The sequence below is a fragment of the Mucor mucedo genome (genome assembly GCF_025094135.1).
Source record: "Mucor mucedo strain NRRL 3635 chromosome Unknown EV154scaffold_57, whole genome shotgun sequence".
Taxonomy (NCBI): Eukaryota; Fungi; Mucoromycota; class Mucoromycetes; order Mucorales; family Mucoraceae; genus Mucor; species Mucor mucedo.
This window is the reverse complement of record NW_026252341.1, coordinates 82,600-101,843: the sequence shown is the minus strand read 5'-3', so window position 1 is coordinate 101,843 and position 19,244 is coordinate 82,600. Positions and strand designations below refer to the sequence as shown.

Sequence of the window (19,244 nt, the reverse complement as noted above, 5' to 3'; positions counted from 1 at the left end):
TAACATTTTCTCATAACATTTTCTCATAACATTTTTTTTTCTCATAACATTTTCTCATAACATTTTCTCATAACATTTTTTCATAACATTTTTTTTTTCTCATAACATTTTTTTTTCCTCATAACATTTTTTTTTTCTTATAACATTTTTTTTTTCTCATAACATTATCTCTCATAACATTATCTCTCATAACATTATCTCTCATAACATTATCTCATAATCCTGTAATTTTTAAAAGCGAACTCTTCTGACGTGAAAACGAACTTTGGGTGCCACCAAAGCGAATTTGGGTGATTTACAAAAAACGAACTTTGACCAATCAAGAAGCGAACTTTGGGCTGCGACAAAAGCGAATTTATGAAATTGGAAAACGAACTTTGGGGGTGGAGCCGCTGTACGCCAAGAAAGGCTGGAACTTGGTAGTTGTCTATCAGCGTTTCAGTAGTAGCATGTAATGATAATGAAATACATTTTATGCCAAACAAAAATCGATCATCCTAAAGCGTTTGGACAATATGACATGTCTATCGACGTAAACATTTATCTTAGACTTATATGCAAATCATCAGAAAAAAAAAAAAACGGAGGTCTAGACATTTTTTAAAAAAAAAATACGAGCTGCCCTGCTTTTAAAATAACATCTGGGGATAACGAAAGATTTATTTCTGAATTTCAGCACATTGTAAATCTAAAAGGACGGGAGGCTTAATTTTTCTGATAACTACTTCTTAAAATCGTTAAATTGATGGAAGTACAGTGCATCTATTTTATAATAAACAATTTTCGCATACTAGAACAATATGTACAAAAAAATCTAACAAGTATATTTTAGCCGTGATACGAAGAGACTCGTTTTATCATTGGGAAGGGAAAATAGTAATGTCGTATGGTCGTTTCTGAGAAGCTGGTCCAGTATTACTACGTTTATGAAGAGCCATACTAGGAGAAGCATGAAACCAGTAATTACAGAGCTCTGAAAAGGACAAGTTTATGGTTGTCGACACAAATATGAAACAGCTATTACCTGCACTTCATGCTTTGAAACTACCACTAAGCAAGTAGTTAGAAGAGGAGACTCCACAAGGAGAACAAAAGACATAGTAGTTTGTGTCAACAGAGATTGTTCGAGATGTGTGCATAACAAGTTCTCTAAGTCGAATCGAGATCAAAAAGGTGCTCTGATAGAGTTTTCAGCATTAGTTTTAGGCAATGGTCTTACCCTTCCATCTTTTTGTCGTGGTAGTCCAATTAAGTAAATTATCAAAACTATAAGATTTAATATATTTTTTATTGACATGATGTGTTCAAGGTTCAACTTGTCTGATAATCTCATGCAAGCCAGATTATCTACACAAGGATCTCTGGGTCACCCCAAATTGTCATACAAGCCAGAAAAATTGTTCGAGGTTTAAAAAGTTCAAACCAAGTTTTAATATTTCCCCAGATTTTTATTTCTACCCCTTCTTTTATCTCATTGCACCCCAATTTAGTATGAATATTTTAAAGAAACAATCCTCAAGGGTCATTGGCCGTCGTACCTGGATGGTAAAATGGAAAAAAAAAAGTAAAAGGAAAATAACAAAGACACTTGTTAATGACTTTCTTTTATAGAGTACTGCCGGCATCGAACGCTCTCACCGCGCTATTCTTTTTCCAGGTAAACAAAAAGGAGCCAGACTTACTACTATTTGTTCTTGTCATTGACATGACTTGTAGGTCAAGGTTCTCAATATGTAGGCATGGGAAAAGATTTATACAATCTCTACCCGAGATCAGCTAAACTTGTTTTTGACGAAGCTGATGAAGCACTTGGTACAGGTTTACGTGCACTTATTTTCGAAGGACACCAGGTATAAAAACAGAAAAAACGAGAGAGAGAGAGAAAGAGAGAGAGAGAGAAAGAGAGAGAGAGAGAGAGGGGGGGGGACCGTAGTGATCTCTCTGGTATTAACTTGAGAATTGACAGGACAAGTTGAAATTGACACAAAATGCTCAACCTGCTATTTTAACCACATCCATTGCCATGCTTCGTGTCCTGGAGACCGAATTTGGATTTGATATCTTTAAAGCTTGTAACCATGCATTGGGTCATTCTTTGGGTGAATACACTGCCTTAGTCGCTACACAATCAATGTCATTAACGGATGCGGTACGTCTTGTGCGATTACGTGGCGAGGCTATGACCAGAGCTGTGGCTGACCGCAAAGGTAAAACTGCCATGTCGGCCTTGGTCGTACGAAAAGACAAATTAGCCGATTTAGAAAAAGCCATGGAGGAAATTAAGGCAAATTTACCTGAGAACGAATTGGTTCAATTAGCAAATATAAACAGTGTAAAGTGGACAGTAAAAAGCGGAAATGGAGTCAACGGGAGACTTAATTTTTTTTTTTAAAAATGTAGTCTTTTCAAGTGGTAATTAGCGGGACAAGTTTAGGTGTTGATCAAGCTTCTCGTATTTTACAAGAACGCCGTTTTGCTGCCAGAGCTGTCGATTTACCTGTATCGTAAGTTGAGGGGAAAGGAGGATATGAGGAAATTACAGGCAACATCCCGTTACTCAATACATTTTTCATTATTATTTATAGAGCACCCTTTCATTGTTCCTTAATGAAGGAAGCTGCAGAAGTAATGGAGGATGCGTTAAAGAGTGTAAAGATTGAAATGCCCTGTGTGGAAGTCATATCCAATGTCACTGCAAAGCCTGTAAGTCAAAAAAGAATGAATGCTCATTTTTCCTCAGTTGTACTAAAATAGAATAGTATACGTGTGCTGAAGAAATTCCAAAACGATTAGTAGAACAAGTGACAGCCACTGTTGAATGGGAGCGTAGTATAAATTATTGTAAGAGTCAAGATATTAACGATTTCTTATGTTTCGGGCCCGGTAAAGTGTTGGCCAATTTATTAAAGAAAGAATACCCCTTGGATAAAATTAAGTAAGTTTTCCTTATATCAGATTAAATGGTGTTCTTAACGAAACACACATAATAGAACCATCACTAGCGCAGACGATATTTTACAACATGCGCTAGAATACAACAGAAAGCAGGATCTCCCAGACGAGCCATCCTATCATTAAGATAGTCACACAATTTTCTCTCCAAATCGAGTTTACTGGGCGATTGCCGATTTTGACTTTTATTGTACATTTTAATAAAATTCCGTTCATATCTTTTTTCTTCTTCTTTTCATTATTAAACTAGATATGTCTGAGAAAGAAACCATGGAATCACCACTTTCGGATGAATATGTACCAGAGAAAGAGGTTAAACAAGAGGAAAACGATGTGTCCGTGCTACCTGATAATCCACGATATGTTCATGACAATCCACGCGAATTTAAAGGGCGTCTTGGTTATGCGTAAATAAAAATAGACGGAAATATGAATAAATAAGTTAAAAAGTGAGTTGACACTCTTGTTAGATGCATAAACTCTTATCTTCGAAAGCAGAAACCTTCAGTGTTTAGTGCTAGAACATGTCGTTTAGGTATGTTACTCGCGTAGGGCTGACAGAAACACTCAACTCACATTATTATGGGCAGACACCGTGGAGAAAAAGGGAATGGACTATGTCAAAGAGCTCGTATTTATGGTAAACTAATTTCCTTTGATAATAATTTGACAGCTAAAATTGGAAATAGAATATTGCAGATTTGAAAACAATGATAAAGTGGAATGAAGGTAAAAAAAAAATGACTTTACAGGCAGGTGTCAAAATATTAAGATTTACGTAGAGAACGGCATTAAATTCATGCGCATTTCAAGTGACATTTTTCCGTTTGCAAGTCATGATAAAGCTGGGTAAAAATAATCTCTTTTGCAGTTGTAATGAGTAAAAATCTGATAGTTCTTTTTTTTTTGGTAGTTACAATATAGATTTTGCAAAAGAGGAATTGGCAGAAGTTGGTGAATTAGCCAAAAAGTTCAATCAAAGATTGGTAAGTCCTTTTGTTCATTTAAATTTTTTGATCCCGTCTTAATATCTTTTTGGGCTCTACATCAGACAATGCATCCTGGACAGTATAACCAACTCGTGTCTAAAACGCCCAAGGTTGTGGATAATACCATTCGTGAATTAGACTGTAAGTGACCTCATCTGATAATAAAAATATTTTTTGACGGTGTTTCAGATCATGCTCAAATGCTGGATTTAATGGGTCTGGATCAAGATTCAATCATGATTATGTAAGTTTCAAACATGTTAAACGAATTCCCTTTCAGATCATTAAACATATATCTTTAAAAAAAGTCATATGGGAGGCGTTTATGGTATTTAATTTGCATTTACTTTAATGATAAACTCTGACTTACATTGCTTTTTGCAGGTGATAGAGATGCCGCTTTAGCTGTACGTAAGCAATTGACACACACACACACACACACACGTTTAATTGTTAACCCCTGTCTTCTCTAATAGAGATTTGAGGAAGAATATATCAAACTGCCCGAAAATATCAAACGGAGATTGGTGTTGGAGAATGATGAATATGGTTACTCTGTATCTGATCTTTTACCCATTTGCAAAAAACTGGGAATTCCTTTGGTTTTAGACTGGTAAAAGCTTATATAAATGATTATTTTTGAAAAGATGTTAACCATATTTTTCCCACTAAAAAAAAGGCATCATCATCAGTAAGTAGTACGAACATTAGTTTTATTACAAGATCTAACACACCCTTGCCAGTATTAACCCGGGTAATATCACAGATCTAGTTAGTCTCCTACCTGAAATAAATAAAACCTGGACTGATAAAGGCATCAAACCCAAAGTAAGTGAAGCATATACATTATACCTCACCAAAAAGTTAATAAGCTATAAAAGCAACATTACTCCGAATCAAGACGAGGTGCTGTTTCCTCCTCAGAAAGAAGAGCCCATAGCGATAGAGTAGAGGTAGGATATTATATATATATATATATATCAAGCGTACAACCCCCAACCACATACTTGAATATAGTTTCTACCGCCTACCACCGATGATGTTGATTTGATGATCGAGGCCAAGGATAAAGGTAAAAGATAATTTATGACTGGTGCGCACTACGTACAAAAAAAAACTAAGAGCACAGAAAACAGAGCAAGCAGTCTTTCACTTGTATAAGAAATACGGTTTGGGACCTGTGAATGATGAGGTCTGGATACCCGCAGACAAGAATCTTGAGACTACTGAAACAAAAGGTCGTAAGAGTGTTAAATCCGCCAAAAAGAAAAAAGAAGAGGAGGATTTAAAATTGGAAGATTTGGAAGACGTAAAGCCAAAGAGAACTCGTAAAAGAAAGACAGAAGAGGCCAAACCCCAAGATCTCAACTCAGGTATCGTAACGAAAGAAAAGATATCTCGCAAGAGAGTAGTGACGCCTAAAAAAGAAATCGTCAAAGTAGAGCTGGAAATCAAAAAGGAAACGGATGAAATTCTCACAGAAGTCAAGTTCGAGGGTAGAGTGACAAGACAGCGGACTAAACAACAGCGTGATTAGATTATATCGTGATATCATACATGTACATTTATTGTAAAATAAAACCATGCTTTTTTATATATATATATGAAAATGGCTTTAATTATTGGAAATTGCCCATTCATTCAAAAAAGATTAGGCACATACATAGATCACATTTTAATCTGCAGAATGAGGTTTCTTGCTATACTCTTTGACGGATTCCGCATTCAGCGACGCAGGAATAGTCGCCAGCGACTTGTTAAAATTTGCCATCGTCTAAACATAAAAAAATTAGTCGAAAAGAAGCAAGAAAAAAAAAAGCCATAAAGGCACATGTTCTTTACCACATCTGATGCTAACTTAGCACCTCTCAAAGCCTCCATAGCGGCTTCACGACAGATATTCTGTAAATCTGCACCGGTATAGTAATTTGTCTATTATAAAACTGTCAGGTAAAAAGGGCGTTGAAAATATAAGAATATAAATCATACACGTCGTGCGATATCCAGTAAATCAACATCAGATGATAGAGGCATGCGTTTCGTATGGATCTTCATGATTTCAAAACGAGAATGTTCATCTGGAGGTGGTACATATACAGCTTGGTCAAATCTACCCGGTCTCATTAACGCAGCATCCAACATATCGGGTCTGTTTGTAGCGCCCTTTTTTTAATTATAAAGTTAGAATTTCCATATTGACGCTTTTTCAAAAAAAGATATTGCTTACCACAACTAGAACAGACTCTGCGCTTTCTACACCGTCCATCTCGTTCAATAGAGTTGATAAGACACGTTCTTGTACACTATCGCCACCAGATCCACCATTTCCCATATTTCTTTTACCTACAATTGCTTCAGTCTCATCTAGGAATATAATTGCTGGTGCAGACGCACGGGCTTTCTGAAAGGTCGTACGGACTAACACAAATGGGTATGTTTAGTTCATGCAAGATAAAAAAAAAGACAATGAAATCTTACCGACTTTTTCTGAATCACCCACAAAGGGTGAGTATAATTGTGCGCCATTAATGGACAAGAAAGCCACATTAGCTGAGGATGCAATCACCTTGACCAAAGTAGTTTTACTGCAACCTGGAGGACCATAAAGTAAAATACCTCGAGGAGGTTTTAAACCCAATTTTTTAAAGGAATCCTTGTATAGTAATGGCCATTCAACAGCTTGTTTCAATCTCTAATTTTTAAAAAAAAATTAAAAATCTCCCGTCATTATTACACTTAAACAGTCTTTCTGATTTACCTTTTTGACGTCTTCAAGTCCACCCACATCATCCCAATTCATCTTTTCAACTTGTACTTGGAAACCTCTTTGCATGGATGGTCCGACAGTGGCAAAGGCAGACTTAAAATCGGACATATTTACAAACACATTTCTAATAAAAAGTGTCAATTTCAACGATCCTTTTCCGGTAATGATATTACTTACGTGTCTTGAATTTTGCTTGCTCTTTGGACTGCGGTCATTGCTGCTTCTCGACACATTGAATTGATATCTGCAGCAACATACCCATTTGTCATAGTAGACAGCATTTCTACAATGCATATACTCAGCAAAAAAATAAAAAATACATGTTGAAGTATAATATACTAACCGATATCGACTGATTCGTCTAAAGGCATTTTACTGATTTGTGCTTGGAATAAAGCATATCTATCTTCTGAGTTTGGTGGCTCCATAGATATTTCACGATCAAATCTTCCGGGACGACGTAGCGCAGGATCAATGGAGTTGGGACGATTGGTAGCTCCTACGATAATTAGCCTTCCTCTTGATTCCACACCATCCATCAATGTAAGTAACTGAGCCACCATACGATTTTCATGCGATTGTGAATTATCACGTCTAGGTGTTAAAGCATCCTATGAAAAAAAAAAAGGTGGGAAGGGGGTTTATCTTTACTAGTTTCTTAAAGTGTAAGCACTATCAATATCTTACTATTTCGTCAATGAATAAAATAACGGGGACATTTTCTTTTACTGCATAATTTCTTGCTTGGGTAAATTTCGCTCGTAATTTTTCCTCGCTTTCACCAATATAAGGACCAAAGACTTCAGGACCTTGAATGACAAACATTTTGGCGTTACAACGTTTTGCGATAGAGGACACTAAAAAAGTCTTGCCAACACCGGGTGGGCCGTATAAGAGTACACCTTTGGGACACTCAATGTTTAATTTCTCAATCCACTCCTTATATAAAAATGGGAAACAAACCACTTCAAAAAGGGCTTCATAGGCTTTTTGTAAACTGGAAGTCTGTGTGCCAATTTGACCGATATCTTGCCCAGCAATGGACATGGTCTCTAATGACTTCTCAAGGTCGGATATCTGTTGAGATGGGTCGCTTTTGCTGTCAACCAATGTTATCTGACTGCCAGGTGCAATAAGGACATTACTATCGGGATAAGTGGATACCACTTTAATATGGATCATAGGCGACTTGGATATCACGACGTTTTTTTTTACAACGACACCGTTCACTAAATTTCTAATGTACTAGATAGATAGGTAAGCTTACGAGCATGTTGGGTTATTTTCTCTTCCTTTGTACCATATTTTTTTGCTGTTCGGTAGCTCTGTCAAATACGAATCCAAAATTCGATAACTGGTACTCTTCAGTTATCTCTTTGTTCAAGGTATAGCTTAATATCACTCGAATCGCAGTTGAATGCTTCTCAATGGGTACAATGCTAGGTACTACAGAGAAAGGAAATAAGTGGATCGGTCGTCTCAAACAAACACAAAGATAATACCTTGTTGGTCATGAAGAGATTTAGAAGATATGAAAGTGTTTACTAAAACTTGGTCTTGAGGAATATTTGCTGGCCATAATGTACAGTAATATGACTAATTCAAGTTAGTGATTTTGATCGTCTTTTGCTTTTATTAGAATTGTAGTACTTCTGAGGCCGATGTAAAGATCTCTACCCATTTGCCAGGTACGATGCCCAATTCTTTGAATTTAGAATATGAAACTTTTGCTGTTGCAGGCTTACTTTTGTTTGAAGGTATTATGATCATGTCAAAAAAAAAAAAAAAAAGTTGAAAAGAATGAAAGGGTGTCAAAAACTCAATTTTATGCCTTTTTTTCAACTCGCGTCCCAAAATTTATATATGTACAGAAAGAGAATTTATTAAAGTCCTTCAAGGAAACTTCTGGCCTCTTTTGATTTACTATTAAAAAAAAAAGTATAAGTGGGTTTGTGATTTACAGAAAATAAGTTTCAACATACGCCCTTAATTCAGCTGTTTGCTCACGTTTCCTTGCTAATTGGTTTTCCATCAACAATCGAAGTGTTTCTCTAGCCTATTACAATAAATTACGTGAGTCAAAAGTTGGAGTGTAAGCAAAAGTCAATTACTTGATGAGGTCGATATGCGTTTAAAATATGATGCATGTTGATAAATATAGTACTGATATTCTCGATGCTCTCTCCGAACTATGCCAAAAAAAAAAAAAGAATGATAAATTTTCGTATGTCATGCTATGAACCGTTTGTATCCAAATGTACCTTTTCTGGATTGTTGACAAGTACATCCAGCAAGTCTAAAAATTGAACAATTAAAGATCTATTTAAGCGCTTTAATTCTTGAACTCGATCTACAAAAAAGAAGGTCTGAATTAGAGCTATGTGATTTCATTCATAGATTATGTCTATACCAATGGCACTGTCAGGGAATAACTGCTTAACACCAAGTTCATCTAAAGTGGGAAGATGGTCGTCAATCTAAAGGTATACAATGTTAACACAGAAAGAGAAAAGATGCTGCTCGAAAGTCCTTCTAATTTACCTGCCACTTTTGGTCAAAAATAGTATACTCGTCAGTGGGAGGTGGTGGAGGTTGAAGTGCTTCAAGAGGGAACTCAGGGACTAGACCGGAGGATATCGTGTTTTCTGGAAATGTGCCAGTCTTCGTGGCCTGCTTTAATAAGTCTAAATTCTCGTCAGTGTACCTTTTAAAGTAAATAGGTGGATCGGGCCATGCACTTCTAGCTGATTGTTGGTCGTCCATGAGTTGCTGCAGGAAAAGAAAGAACGATAATTTATTATTTAAAATAAGCCACCACCTTCATTTCAATCAGCCTTTTGTCACTACCTCTTGGAAGAAAACAAAGGCGGTATTTAAAGTGCCGATATTCGCTGTGCAGGATCAACAATTGAGTTGAAATTGTTTTACCTGTCATAGGCGTATTCTGATAATGAGAGGAACTGATGTGGCTATCTTGCTCTCCTCTATTTATTTATATTTTATATATTAGATAAGTTCTTGTAGCAGCTTGGAAGGGAGTAGTTAGCAGACACATATAGAATAGTCGTAAAAACAAACGGACATTCTTAAACAAAGGCTAATTTACTAAGTTATATTCAAATGGGGTATGCCTCCTTATATGGTATTTTTTTTTAGCAGTGCAAGTAGTTTTGAAGGCTAGAAAGACCACAGAAAACAAGAGCCGAGGCTCAGATAAAGATGGGAAGTTTAACAAATTTAAACTTTATAAGTGGGGTATATTTTCATGCTACAAATTTGCAGGGTTTTTTTTTTTTATTTTGTTTATCAGGTACACTAATGTGCCCATCCTTACAGCTAGTTGTTTGTTTTTTACACATGTTTTGTAGCATTGGATCGACCAATAACATTGTGCTGATCACTTAGTTAATAGCTGAGATTCTAACGTATTGGCGAGAAGTGCGTTCTGTAGAGATGTGTCTGATGGGAATTTACACCGTGACTCATGCTGTCAGTGTCGAAAGATGCAAAAACCCTTTTAGGTAATGATTTTATCCAATCAAATGTAAAAGCAGTCTTTCAAATAAAAATAACACACAACTTTGGGAAAAATAAAATACTCCATTATTGACATTTCCCTTTTTCTTTTTCTTTTTTTTTTTTTTTTTAATCTTGTACATAGTAAGGAAAATAAAATAATGGACGGTCTGCTTTCAGAAAAAGATATTGAAAATGCACTGGAAAAACTTACAGTCGAGGAAGAGAAATTAGACCAAGCAATTGCTACCGAACAACAAGAAGAAATAGACACAACCTCATTCATTAGAAATAAGAGTAGTGTTTCTCAAAGTGACCATGCTAAAAAGAGAAGAAGGTAAATCAATCACCGTAATCTACATCTCTACTTTTCTAAGTGACTGTACGCTGTAGTTTGGCAACGTATAACCAACATGTTGGGATTCAAAATTCTCATATCCAACCCACCGACGATATTTTTAACTCGAACGATCCACGCCTTAAAGAGGTAATACGTGTTCACGTTAGTTTCAGAGATAGTGATGCTAACCAAATTAAAAAAAGGATATCATCGCTATAATCATGCAATATTTACAAGATGAAGGCTACCATGCTTCCCAGTCAGTTCTATATGATGAAACCAATGTTAAATGGAAAGAAAGGGAAGAGCGTACATTAGAAGTAAAACGTCTAAAGAAGGCGATTCTTGGTAAGATGACGAACTCCCATGCGTGTATAGCTCTAGCTTATTAAACTCATAAAATTAAATTAGACGGTGATTGGCAAGAAGTCGAGAAATTATGCACAAAACCTTTGGTCAAGAATCATCGATCATTTCTTTATTCTGTCTACAAACAACAATATTTGGAATACTTGGAGAGACGTGAAATCCAAAAAGCATTCACATTTTTAAACAAGCGATTAAAGCCACTTGAACATTTTCAGACAAAACCTAATGAATTTAAGGACATGTGCTATTTATTGACAGCCAAATCTATCCATGAAGCACCCAGTTTCAAAAATTGGGAAGGTATTATGGCTTCAAGAGAAGGCTTGGTAGATCAGCTTCAAAGCATGTTGGAATTTGAAACTGCCGATCGCACTGGAAATCGTCATATACCACCTGATCGTCTATTGGCTTTGCTTCGTCAAGCGGTTGCCTATCAAATTGAATTTTCTCGTTATCATCCAAAGATTGCTCCTACCGTAAACTCGTTGTTGGATGACTATACTAGTTTTGTGATACCCAATGCAGTAGGTGCTACTTTGACAGGTCATCAAGGTAATGTCAAATGTATAGAATTCATTGGTGAGGAAGGAAAGAAGATTGTGTCAGGTTCAAGTGATAATACACTTCGTATTTGGGATACGGAATCTGCAAAGTGTCTGGATGTTTTGCATGGCCATCGTTCACGTATTTGGGATCTCTCCACCACTCATCAAGGTGATTTCGTTGCTAGTGCTAGTGGTGATTCAACTGTCAAGATTTGGAACCTGAAGAACGCGAAAGCTACTTGTGCAGCGACATTAAATGGCCATGCCGGTGATGTCTATTCAGTTAAATATCATCCCAACGAGGTAAGCGACTAGCAATTTTGTGTTGGTTTTTACACGTATTCAAATATTCATGTTTATGGTTGCAGAGCCATTTAGTAACGGGTGGATATGACAAGACTGTTCGATTATTTGATGTCAATACCGGTGCTATCATAAAGACATTTCCAGGCCATCAATTGGCTGTTACAAAAACCATCTTTAATCCTCTTGGTAACTTGGTAATTAGTGGGTAAGTCCATTCAAAATGAAAAAAAATCCCCTAAGCTAAACCTACTTCAATTTAGGTCCAAGGATAATACCATTAAGTTTTGGGATATCGTGTCAGGTTTATGTATTCGTACAATTTCTTCTCATCTTGGCGAAGTGACATCCGTTGAGATGAACTCTAGCGGAACTCTATTGTTAAGTAGCTCAAAGGATAACTCGAACCGTCTTTGGGATGTTCGTATGGTTCGCCCCATTCGTAAATTAAAGGGTCATCAAAACACATCCAAGAATTTCGTAAGAGCCAAATTTGCGGATAATAATTTGATTGTGGGAGGAAGTGAGGATGGTATTGTGTATATCTGGGATCAAGAAACAGGCGAAGTTCTGCAAAAATTACGTGGTCACCAAGGTGTTGTATATGACTCTGCATGGAACGCTAAGCAGGGTATGCTTGCAAGTTGTAGTGATGACCAAACGGCAAAAGTATGGTGGTATGATGACGCTGTAAGTAAACTAACTATAAATTTATAAAATTATCACTCATCCAATGTTTAGGTCCCTCTGGAAATTTAAATACAAGATACCTCTAAATAAAAAAAGAAAAAACATTTTTTTATTATTATTACAATTCTATAATTTTAATTTATTTTGTCAATGGTAGGTATGCGACGTTTATAAAGACCGGCTTTATATATAGCCATGGATAGTATAGATAGGGCACCGATACCAAGAACTATACCTATACGGAACGTACTTTTGAAGCAAACAGAACCATGACAAGCATGAGATTTTTGTAATTCTGCTTGACGTCCAAATAAGATTCCAAACAACACATTGAAAATCTGACTGCCAAAGGCTGGTGCAAACAGGAGCCACCCCCAATTACGGGCAAATACCTAAACACCCAGCCACAAAAAAAGAGATACTATTTAGACCATGATACATGTGTGTAATCACCTGATTTTACCTCTGTTCCAAATTCGGTGGTTGTAGCAGGAGCAACGCCAAACACAATACCATAAGCTGTGGAAATGACAATGGTACAAGGAACAAGAGTTTCTGCGGTTATGTCGGAAGCGGAGACGAGGAAAGTCAAAGTGGCAAGCATGGCCATGACAGCAAACACGAATATCCATAGTCGATGAATTCCCAATTTGTTTCTTAATAGATCACTCAGAGCGCCAAAGAATGCACGCGAAGCACAGTTTCCAAGGCTAAATAAAGTGATATGAACATTACGTGTATGTTGGTTGGAATCCGAGGAAACTGCATTCAAAATCTGTCCAATGTTGGCAAGATACACATATCCCACGCCAAGTACCACAAATAGTGTACAAAACAATGAAAATCCGATGGGATGCTTTAAAAATTCGATGCCGGATATCGACACTTCTGCAATTTTTTCCAGTGTCTCGTTTGTATTCTCTTCTATCGTAAAAAATCGTTCTTCATCGGCTACTGGTAGATAAGCAGTGTCTCTAATTGGGCCTAAAAAAAATGAACCAAGAAGAATACCAGCTGACATCGATAATGCAAGAAATATCAAGAAGTTGTATGTGCTGTCATTTTCAAAAGATGCCACGGCTATTTTGTCATCACTTCCAAATAATAAATCATTGATCTGTGAATACACCACACCACACATGCCAACAGAAGCTGTTGTTAGCCCCATACTGAGCCCACGACGCTGCTTGAAATTGTGGGACTAAATATAGAGTAAGTGTCTCGATAGTCTTTTTTTTAAAAAAAACAAATCTTTTCTTTTCTTTACTTGAGAATCCAATGCGCACAAATAAGCAGCAGCTCCAGCAAAACCGGTGCACATGAGATAAAGGGTACAAAGAATAAAGCTATCGGGTAGTCTTCCTGCATATGTTTGGGCCACTAGAAAAGGCCCACAAAAGATAATGAAAGCCGAGACCCGCAGAGTCCTTTTTTTTTAATAAAAGGTCAATAGTGAAGTACATGTAAGAAAGAAAGGGGGCTAATTACTTTGTTATTCCCAAGTTTTCAATCATCCAAGCACATAATGGCCCTGAAAATGACACGCCTATGAAGCATGCAGTACTAACTAGACTATTTTCTAAAGCTGTCCATTTGAACCTTTCGTTTAACGAAGTGCCAAAGGTCGGGTATATGTATTGTGGGCCTGATACATTAGCAACTATTAATGCTGCTATAAAGGAAAAGGCTAAAAGCACTTTGTGAGAAGGCCGTGGTATCATTTTTTTTTTCGGTCGTTATACGATTAAAAAGGTAAAAAAAGAAGATAAAAAACTATTTCAATTTTTATATGAAGAGCTCTTATTTTTTCATTGGTCGCTTTTAAATTAAAGTGTAGATCAACACACAGTGAGAGAGTCAGCCAATCAAGCTATCAAACGAGCCTTTGTATACAGTGTTACCAAGGCAATACACGTGCCACATACAGCCTATTTCCGATCCCAAAACCACCCATACATGTTTTTTAGTTCATTATACCAGACAATACAGCAATTCACAGCCAAAATGGAATTTTGTTTTTTTTTTTCCTCAATATTTAAAAAATATTTTTAATAAAAAGATAAACTAACAGAGATATTAGATTTATTTTTGGGCCTTGAGGACCTTCTTGACGATCTTTTGTTCCTCAATCAAGAAAGCACGGACGATACGGTTTCTGACACAGTGGGCACAACGAGAACCACCATAGGCACGAGAGACGTGCTTGTTAGTCTTGGAGACAGTAGCGAACTCACGAGGACGGAGAGCCTTGATCTAAACACAATTCAAAAAACGTCAATTTATCGTTCCATTGAAAAAAAAAAAGAAAAAACTTACACCAGCGAGAGCCTCACCACAATCACCACAACGAGGAGCCTTGACAGGCTTCTTCTCGTATTGGTAGACGAGCTTTCCACCTAAAATAAAAAAAAAGGAATAAGTTTTCATTGAATCGACAAGGTTTGAGATCACTATTTACCAGGAGTCTTTACGGCTCTGACACGGTTGGAACGGGTGTTGTAAGAACAACGACGACGGTAGGTAAGTCTCTGAGCCATTCTGTTGAAAGGAATTGAAATTGAAGTTTTTGAATAATGTTGAATTGGAAAATGGAGATAATTTAAAATATATATAAAAATAAAATTGATGGTATATCGATTAGTATTTTCGCTATCACATCCATCCATCCATTCATTCTATACGAATGAATCCATCCATCGTTTTGAAAAAATCTAATTACCTAGTATACTGACAACGATCGGTTAAGAAAGGGGGAGCGTATTGCTGTGCTTCCTACACAATTTACTTGTTCGCGGGATGGGGCTGCCCAACCCCACTGGCCCAATAAAAATTTATTATTTTTTAATCACCGCCTCGAATTGAAATCCGTGGGCCCACGCACAATAACTCGATGCATTAAGTGCTTTTATAATCTTGATTTCCTTTGTTTGTTGCTACTTGTACGAACGGCATGCTACGCGAAATAATATAGATATATAAAAGAGTTGTATATTTAGTAACTATTGAATTGACAGTTAGTTCAAACAAATCTTATATTGCGAGATATAATTATGAAGATAGTCCATGAAAAGTTTAAGCCAGCCTAATGCCAGTTTCATTTTAACAAAGGGAAAATATTCTACTGTCTGACTTAATTTATTGGAATTGAATAAATAATTGTAACTTGAATTTTTAATTCCTGGTACACTACAGATTGGACTTAAAAAGAGTATGAAACTATGGAGCCGCTCATAAAAAAGCATTTAAATATCTTATAAAGGTAAAAAAAACAACAGCGATGTCAATAAGTACTGTTCTTTTGGCTTTCATGTCATTTGAATACCTTAGTCAAATATATAAGATTTCGACTTATAGACATATGACTAATATTTATATTCATAAAAACAGATAGTACCCCGGTTGTTGCTTCCTCTTTGTATTAACGCACCATGCTGGATTAAAAAAATAAGTTTGCGAATATCCTATCGGCCGTTTTATTTTTATAAATCATATTGCTCGATCGAAAGAGTTGGATCAGTTACAGATTTTGCAAACCCAAGTCTCATTTTATCTGTATCAAATACCTAAAATACGAGCATGAGCACTGAAACCCAACGATAAATTATTGTTTAAGAAACAAAAGACTTACGGTATAATAACCCTTCAAGAATACATCGCCGAGTATCCAATGATTTGGCTTATGGATATTATGGCCCGAAATTCCTGATAAACACAGGTTCTCGTCGTCTTGCGAAGGAACAAGAATGTAATCATCCGAAGAAACTGACAGTGTAAAATTGTTCACATTAATGTTTAGTGCAGGCAAATGTCCCTTCAAATGACACGGGATTGAATAAGATCCATCACTGTTTACGACAGCACCCTCTATCTCGCTATGGATATGTTTAGCATCATCAGGGGTGACAATAATTAGAGTAGTACCTGTATTAATAATGAGCATATGATGCGTTTTCTATTTATTCGTTTCAGAGCTGAAAAAAAAATTACCTGTATCTAAAATAATAGACCGGGACTTTGTTTTATAAGTTCCAAATGATGAACTGGACATTTTTGTTAGCCAATATCGATCACTAGTTACAGGAGCATATTGAATCGGACCAGTATAACGATTTGGATCGGTACCACCAAAATCAATATCTCCCCCAGCAGGTTGAGTATATATGCCAAAGACAGCCTTCTCAATCAGGTTTTGTCCAGCCATGCTCTCAATTAATGTACGCTTATGTGTGTCCGTTTTACTTAATTTTGAAAAACCCATCCCTAATATACCGTCAATTGGTAAATCTTTAAACTCGCTGGATAACTCAATTGCATCAGCTATGTACTGGTTTTTTAAGGTCATATTCGCAATTTGAAGGGTATCATATCCAACACGAGCATTGATAGAACCTGTTCCATAGCGGATTTGGAGAAACTGTAAAGGATCATGATTTTGATATGTCTGTGAATTGTTACGTTGAAATTGATGGTGTGCATCACAGTATTCTTTTGTTGAGCAATCGCTGGAAACTATCCAAAAATCCGAACTACCTGTATCTAGTACAACATTAAATGCTTGTGCTGGTTCTCCAATAAAGATTTGGCTATAATATCCTATGTTGAGGAAAGTTTGAATGTCGATGCGCTTATTATGAATGGGATTTTTTTTCTTTTTATTATTACCACTGCCATGATAGTATCCCGTTTGCTGTAATTTTGTGCTATCTCGTTTTTGCAATGAATGTCCTTGTCTCTGTAATTTCAGCTTTTTAAACGACTGCCTATTTGAGGGAGAGCAGGTGGATATCAAGACAAAGGGAGCCAAAGTGATTAAATACGTTAAGAGTTTCATACTTTTTCTTTTAAAAAAAATGTTCAGTCAGAGTACTAGAAGTTTGTAGTGTGTTTTTGAAAACAATGATAAAAAGAAGGGTGTTTGTTATATAATATCAACTCTCGCATATTTTGTTCAAAATTTCTACAAAAATCCTATTGACAGGTCTCGTTTAAAATGGCCCGTACTACAAATGATACAAACATATTGGTGTATAGTGTACAAAACATTGAATGATGTTGTGGATGCTTCGATGTTGCGTAAAAGAGGTTTATGTAAAAAAAAAAAATGTTTATGTATGTATAAATTTGAGTCCAATGCCATTATTCGTCCTCCACACCGTAACGACTAAAGGAAAATATCAACGTTAGATTCGCGCAATTTAACCGAGTTCGTATACTTACGCCTTCATTTCCTTAATTTCTTCTTCCTTCTTTTGTAAATTCATCTTTTTGGTAATCTTGTTTTGTTGGTAATAAAGAACGATCAAGTAACGACCGAGAATATTGAAACCTTGTAAATGTTCACAGGCATTTTTGGCGTCGAAAATGTCCTCGTACACTACAAATGCTGTACCTCTGGTGTCAGTTGCATTGCCACTGGAGTACGTAAGGGAAAAAAAAGTGTTAGATGGCAGCTCATAAAGATGCTTTATTTCAACATTACACTCGGATTTGTCTAATCGGTCCGTATTTTCCAAACACTTCATAAATTTCTTCTGTTGTAATCTTGAAAGGTAAATTTCTATTCAAATATTGATTAACGTGGTTTGATGCATTCGGGGATACCGCAGTTTACCTAACAAATAAAACTCTGTTTACTTCTGGTGGTAATCGTACCTAAATCACGTAATATAATCAATTCGTATTCTTTTTGGCTCGTATTTCGTTTATTGCTCACTTTCGGACACATATACTTACGTTATTACGGCCTGCTAATTTATTTGCTGGATTCATTTTGTTTACAAGAGATCAATGAAGTAAAAAAAAGAGAACAAAAAGTTCATGGACAACCCGCCAAAAGAGTCACATAAAACCCAATACAATCTCAGCCATATATTTTAAAAATTCAGAAACTCTTTCAAGGCCTCCATCTGTATTATGCTAAAGTCATCTACTTTTGATCGATTGGTTTGATTGCTTAGCTTAAATCCACTAAAACTTTCTCATGGAATCGTAATACAGAAAAATACGGACACATCTTAAACGTGTACCCGTCTAGTTTATAGAAAATCGCACAATAAGGCGTTTTATTATTAGTTATTATAATTACAATTAAATGAATATCATAGCTGTTAATACTGTTAAAAACACGCAGGGCAAAAAGATTTTTAAGCTACCAGCGTCTGATACGGAAGCACTGTCACTGGAAAGGGAGCCGCTATTGGTGGTAGGAGGGGCATCATGATCATCCAAAAAGTATATACATGCGCTTGCGAAATCTTCTGACTTGCACACTGGTCCATCCTTGGATGATCCAGGTATAATCACTCCCAAATCTACTTTGCACTTTCCACTAACAAACTCTGGCTTGGCAGTAAAATTATTATCTTTGTAGTCGAAGTACGTATCTTGCGAAGTACATGAATCCGTGATAGTATTTCCATTACTCTCCATTAAGCATTCTTGTTTTCCCTCCAAGTTAAAGAGAAAACAGTGATTTCCTTCCACAGGGCAATCGAAGCAGAAAGAAGCATCACCTATAGCAGTGGGATACAGTACTGTTTTAGCAAGTGCAGTTGTAACCAAGAGCACTATTAATGTGATATGTTTAAACATTGGAAATTGCAGATAATTTAAAATCCATTGAAAGTAAAAGAATGAGCCGCTGTATTTATAGAAAAACTGTTATCCTATCATAAAAAAGCCTATTACAGAATTGTACCTGTATCCCCAGTTACACTAGTCAGTGGTTGTTATACCGTGAGTACAAAAATTAGCTTGTGTATTCCTACATTATA

The 19,244-nt window shown here is 36.3% G+C and overlaps 9 protein-coding genes across 9 annotated transcripts; 2 read left to right on the top strand and 7 right to left on the bottom strand.

Moving 5' to 3' along the window:
• The first annotated feature begins 1,463 nt into the window (after window positions 1–1,463).
• EV154DRAFT_465797 (UV-endonuclease UvdE-domain-containing protein) lies at window positions 1,464–5,546 on the top strand. Its single transcript, XM_051597703.1, has 24 exons — window positions 1,464–1,545; window positions 1,612–1,657; window positions 1,717–1,850; window positions 1,967–2,332; window positions 2,401–2,504; window positions 2,586–2,703; window positions 2,760–2,935; window positions 3,049–3,142; window positions 3,259–3,359; window positions 3,423–3,487; window positions 3,543–3,592; window positions 3,642–3,681; window positions 3,735–3,801; window positions 3,866–3,938; window positions 4,004–4,082; window positions 4,131–4,185; window positions 4,250–4,269; window positions 4,326–4,348; window positions 4,418–4,554; window positions 4,621–4,632; window positions 4,685–4,769; window positions 4,823–4,894; window positions 4,959–5,013; window positions 5,078–5,546. The coding sequence occupies exons 1-24, from the start codon at window positions 1,492–1,494 to the stop codon at window positions 5,476–5,478; spliced, it is 2,427 nt and encodes an 808-aa protein (XP_051456736.1). The 5' UTR covers window positions 1,464–1,491; the 3' UTR covers window positions 5,479–5,546.
• On the bottom strand, window positions 5,547–8,476 carry EV154DRAFT_511710 (P-loop containing nucleoside triphosphate hydrolase protein). Its single transcript, XM_051601837.1, has 12 exons — window positions 8,359–8,476; window positions 8,211–8,304; window positions 8,009–8,154; window positions 7,396–7,953; window positions 7,052–7,319; window positions 6,886–6,991; window positions 6,700–6,832; window positions 6,420–6,633; window positions 6,169–6,359; window positions 5,931–6,104; window positions 5,784–5,873; window positions 5,547–5,715 (listed from the first exon to the last, which is right to left on the bottom strand). The coding sequence occupies exons 3-12, from the start codon at window positions 8,009–8,011 to the stop codon at window positions 5,617–5,619; spliced, it is 1,836 nt and encodes a 611-aa protein (XP_051456735.1). The 5' UTR covers window positions 8,012–8,154; window positions 8,211–8,304; window positions 8,359–8,476; the 3' UTR covers window positions 5,547–5,616.
• A 33-nt stretch (window positions 8,477–8,509) lies between these two features.
• On the bottom strand, window positions 8,510–9,597 carry EV154DRAFT_511707 (mediator complex, subunit Med7). Its single transcript, XM_051601836.1, has 6 exons — window positions 9,250–9,597; window positions 9,119–9,185; window positions 8,970–9,058; window positions 8,820–8,897; window positions 8,691–8,764; window positions 8,510–8,631 (listed from the first exon to the last, which is right to left on the bottom strand). The coding sequence occupies exons 1-6, from the start codon at window positions 9,469–9,471 to the stop codon at window positions 8,592–8,594; spliced, it is 570 nt and encodes a 189-aa protein (XP_051456734.1). The 5' UTR covers window positions 9,472–9,597; the 3' UTR covers window positions 8,510–8,591.
• A 732-nt stretch (window positions 9,598–10,329) lies between these two features.
• On the top strand, window positions 10,330–12,716 carry EV154DRAFT_252957 (WD40-repeat-containing domain protein). Its single transcript, XM_051594619.1, has 7 exons — window positions 10,330–10,561; window positions 10,618–10,711; window positions 10,768–10,912; window positions 10,976–11,781; window positions 11,847–11,989; window positions 12,045–12,471; window positions 12,523–12,716. Exons 1-7 carry the CDS (start codon window positions 10,386–10,388, stop codon window positions 12,538–12,540), a joined length of 1,809 nt encoding a protein of 602 aa, XP_051456733.1. The 5' UTR covers window positions 10,330–10,385; the 3' UTR covers window positions 12,541–12,716.
• EV154DRAFT_422296 (major facilitator superfamily domain-containing protein) lies at window positions 12,606–13,903 on the bottom strand (the record flags this gene model as incomplete). The annotated part of the gene is made up of 4 exons (XM_051596082.1): window positions 12,606–12,863; window positions 12,935–13,378; window positions 13,427–13,672; window positions 13,739–13,903. Coding segments are annotated over 4 exons (1,113 nt in total), but the record flags the coding sequence as incomplete, so codon positions are not given.
• A 578-nt stretch (window positions 13,904–14,481) lies between these two features.
• Window positions 14,482–15,214, bottom strand: EV154DRAFT_511691 (60S ribosomal protein L34-B). The gene is made up of 4 exons (XM_051601835.1): window positions 15,191–15,214; window positions 14,930–15,009; window positions 14,788–14,867; window positions 14,482–14,724 (listed from the first exon to the last, which is right to left on the bottom strand). Exons 2-4 carry the CDS (start codon window positions 15,006–15,008, stop codon window positions 14,554–14,556), a joined length of 330 nt encoding a protein of 109 aa, XP_051456731.1. The 5' UTR covers window position 15,009; window positions 15,191–15,214; the 3' UTR covers window positions 14,482–14,553.
• A 434-nt stretch (window positions 15,215–15,648) lies between these two features.
• On the bottom strand, window positions 15,649–17,454 carry EV154DRAFT_252916 (aspartic peptidase domain-containing protein). Its single transcript, XM_051594618.1, has 4 exons — window positions 17,134–17,454; window positions 16,459–17,064; window positions 16,100–16,392; window positions 15,649–16,034 (listed from the first exon to the last, which is right to left on the bottom strand). Exons 1-4 carry the CDS (start codon window positions 17,300–17,302, stop codon window positions 15,951–15,953), a joined length of 1,152 nt encoding a protein of 383 aa, XP_051456730.1. The 5' UTR covers window positions 17,303–17,454; the 3' UTR covers window positions 15,649–15,950.
• A 153-nt stretch (window positions 17,455–17,607) lies between these two features.
• On the bottom strand, window positions 17,608–18,240 carry EV154DRAFT_538440 (uncharacterized protein; the record flags this gene model as incomplete). Its single annotated transcript, XM_051604274.1, has 5 exons — window positions 17,608–17,632; window positions 17,689–17,883; window positions 17,951–18,028; window positions 18,083–18,123; window positions 18,205–18,240. The coding sequence occupies 5 exons, from the start codon at window positions 18,238–18,240 to the stop codon at window positions 17,608–17,610; spliced, it is 375 nt and encodes a 124-aa protein (XP_051456729.1).
• Window positions 18,241–18,558: 318 nt separating this feature from the next.
• Window positions 18,559–19,184, bottom strand: EV154DRAFT_552348 (uncharacterized protein; the record flags this gene model as incomplete). The annotated part of the gene is made up of 1 exon (XM_051605048.1): window positions 18,559–19,184. The coding sequence occupies exon 1, from the start codon at window positions 19,060–19,062 to the stop codon at window positions 18,559–18,561; it is 504 nt and encodes a 167-aa protein (XP_051456728.1). The 5' UTR covers window positions 19,063–19,184.
• Between the last annotated feature and the right edge of the window lie 60 nt (window positions 19,185–19,244).

Excerpts from the sequence above, each read along its gene's own strand:
- EV154DRAFT_252957 (XM_051594619.1), top strand. The coding sequence starts at position 10,386 with ATGGACGGTCTGCTTTCAGAAAAAGATATTGAAAATGCACTGGAAAAA. Across the intron at positions 10,913-10,975 it reads TCTAAAGAAGGCGATTCTTG|ACGGTGATTGGCAAGAAGTC; the intron begins GTAAGATGACGA and ends AAATTAAATTAG. Across the intron at positions 11,990-12,044 it reads GGTAACTTGGTAATTAGTGG|GTCCAAGGATAATACCATTA; the intron begins GTAAGTCCATTC and ends ACTTCAATTTAG.
- EV154DRAFT_511710 (XM_051601837.1), bottom strand. Across the intron at positions 6,833-6,885 it reads GCAAGCAAAATTCAAGACAC|AAATGTGTTTGTAAATATGT; the intron begins GTAAGTAATATC and ends ACTTTTTATTAG. Across the intron at positions 6,634-6,699 it reads GACTTGAAGACGTCAAAAAG|AGATTGAAACAAGCTGTTGA; the intron begins GTAAATCAGAAA and ends TTTAAAAATTAG.
- EV154DRAFT_465797 (XM_051597703.1), top strand. The coding sequence starts at position 1,492 with ATGAATATTTTAAAGAAACAATCCTCAAGGGTCATTGGCCGTCGTACC. Across the intron at positions 4,270-4,325 it reads TCATATGGGAGGCGTTTATG|GTGATAGAGATGCCGCTTTA; the intron begins GTATTTAATTTG and ends TGCTTTTTGCAG. Across the intron at positions 4,770-4,822 it reads ATAAAGGCATCAAACCCAAA|CAACATTACTCCGAATCAAG; the intron begins GTAAGTGAAGCA and ends AAGCTATAAAAG.
- EV154DRAFT_511707 (XM_051601836.1), bottom strand. The coding sequence starts at position 9,471 with ATGGACGACCAACAATCAGCTAGAAGTGCATGGCCCGATCCACCTATT. Across the intron at positions 8,765-8,819 it reads ACGCATATCGACCTCATCAA|GCTAGAGAAACACTTCGATT; the intron begins GTAATTGACTTT and ends TTATTGTAATAG. Across the intron at positions 8,632-8,690 it reads CAAACAGCTGAATTAAGGGC|TAAATCAAAAGAGGCCAGAA; the intron begins GTATGTTGAAAC and ends TTTTTTTAATAG.
- EV154DRAFT_511691 (XM_051601835.1), bottom strand. The coding sequence starts at position 15,008 with ATGGCTCAGAGACTTACCTACCGTCGTCGTTGTTCTTACAACACCCGT. Across the intron at positions 14,868-14,929 it reads CAGAGCCGTAAAGACTCCTG|GTGGAAAGCTCGTCTACCAA; the intron begins GTAAATAGTGAT and ends TTTTTATTTTAG. Across the intron at positions 14,725-14,787 it reads GTGGTGAGGCTCTCGCTGGT|ATCAAGGCTCTCCGTCCTCG; the intron begins GTAAGTTTTTTC and ends AATTGTGTTTAG.
- EV154DRAFT_252916 (XM_051594618.1), bottom strand. The coding sequence starts at position 17,302 with ATGAAACTCTTAACGTATTTAATCACTTTGGCTCCCTTTGTCTTGATA. Across the intron at positions 17,065-17,133 it reads GGGATACTATCATGGCAGTG|GATATTATAGCCAAATCTTT; the intron begins GTAATAATAAAA and ends TCCTCAACATAG. Across the intron at positions 16,035-16,099 it reads TCTTGAAGGGTTATTATACC|GTATTTGATACAGATAAAAT; the intron begins GTAAGTCTTTTG and ends CTCGTATTTTAG.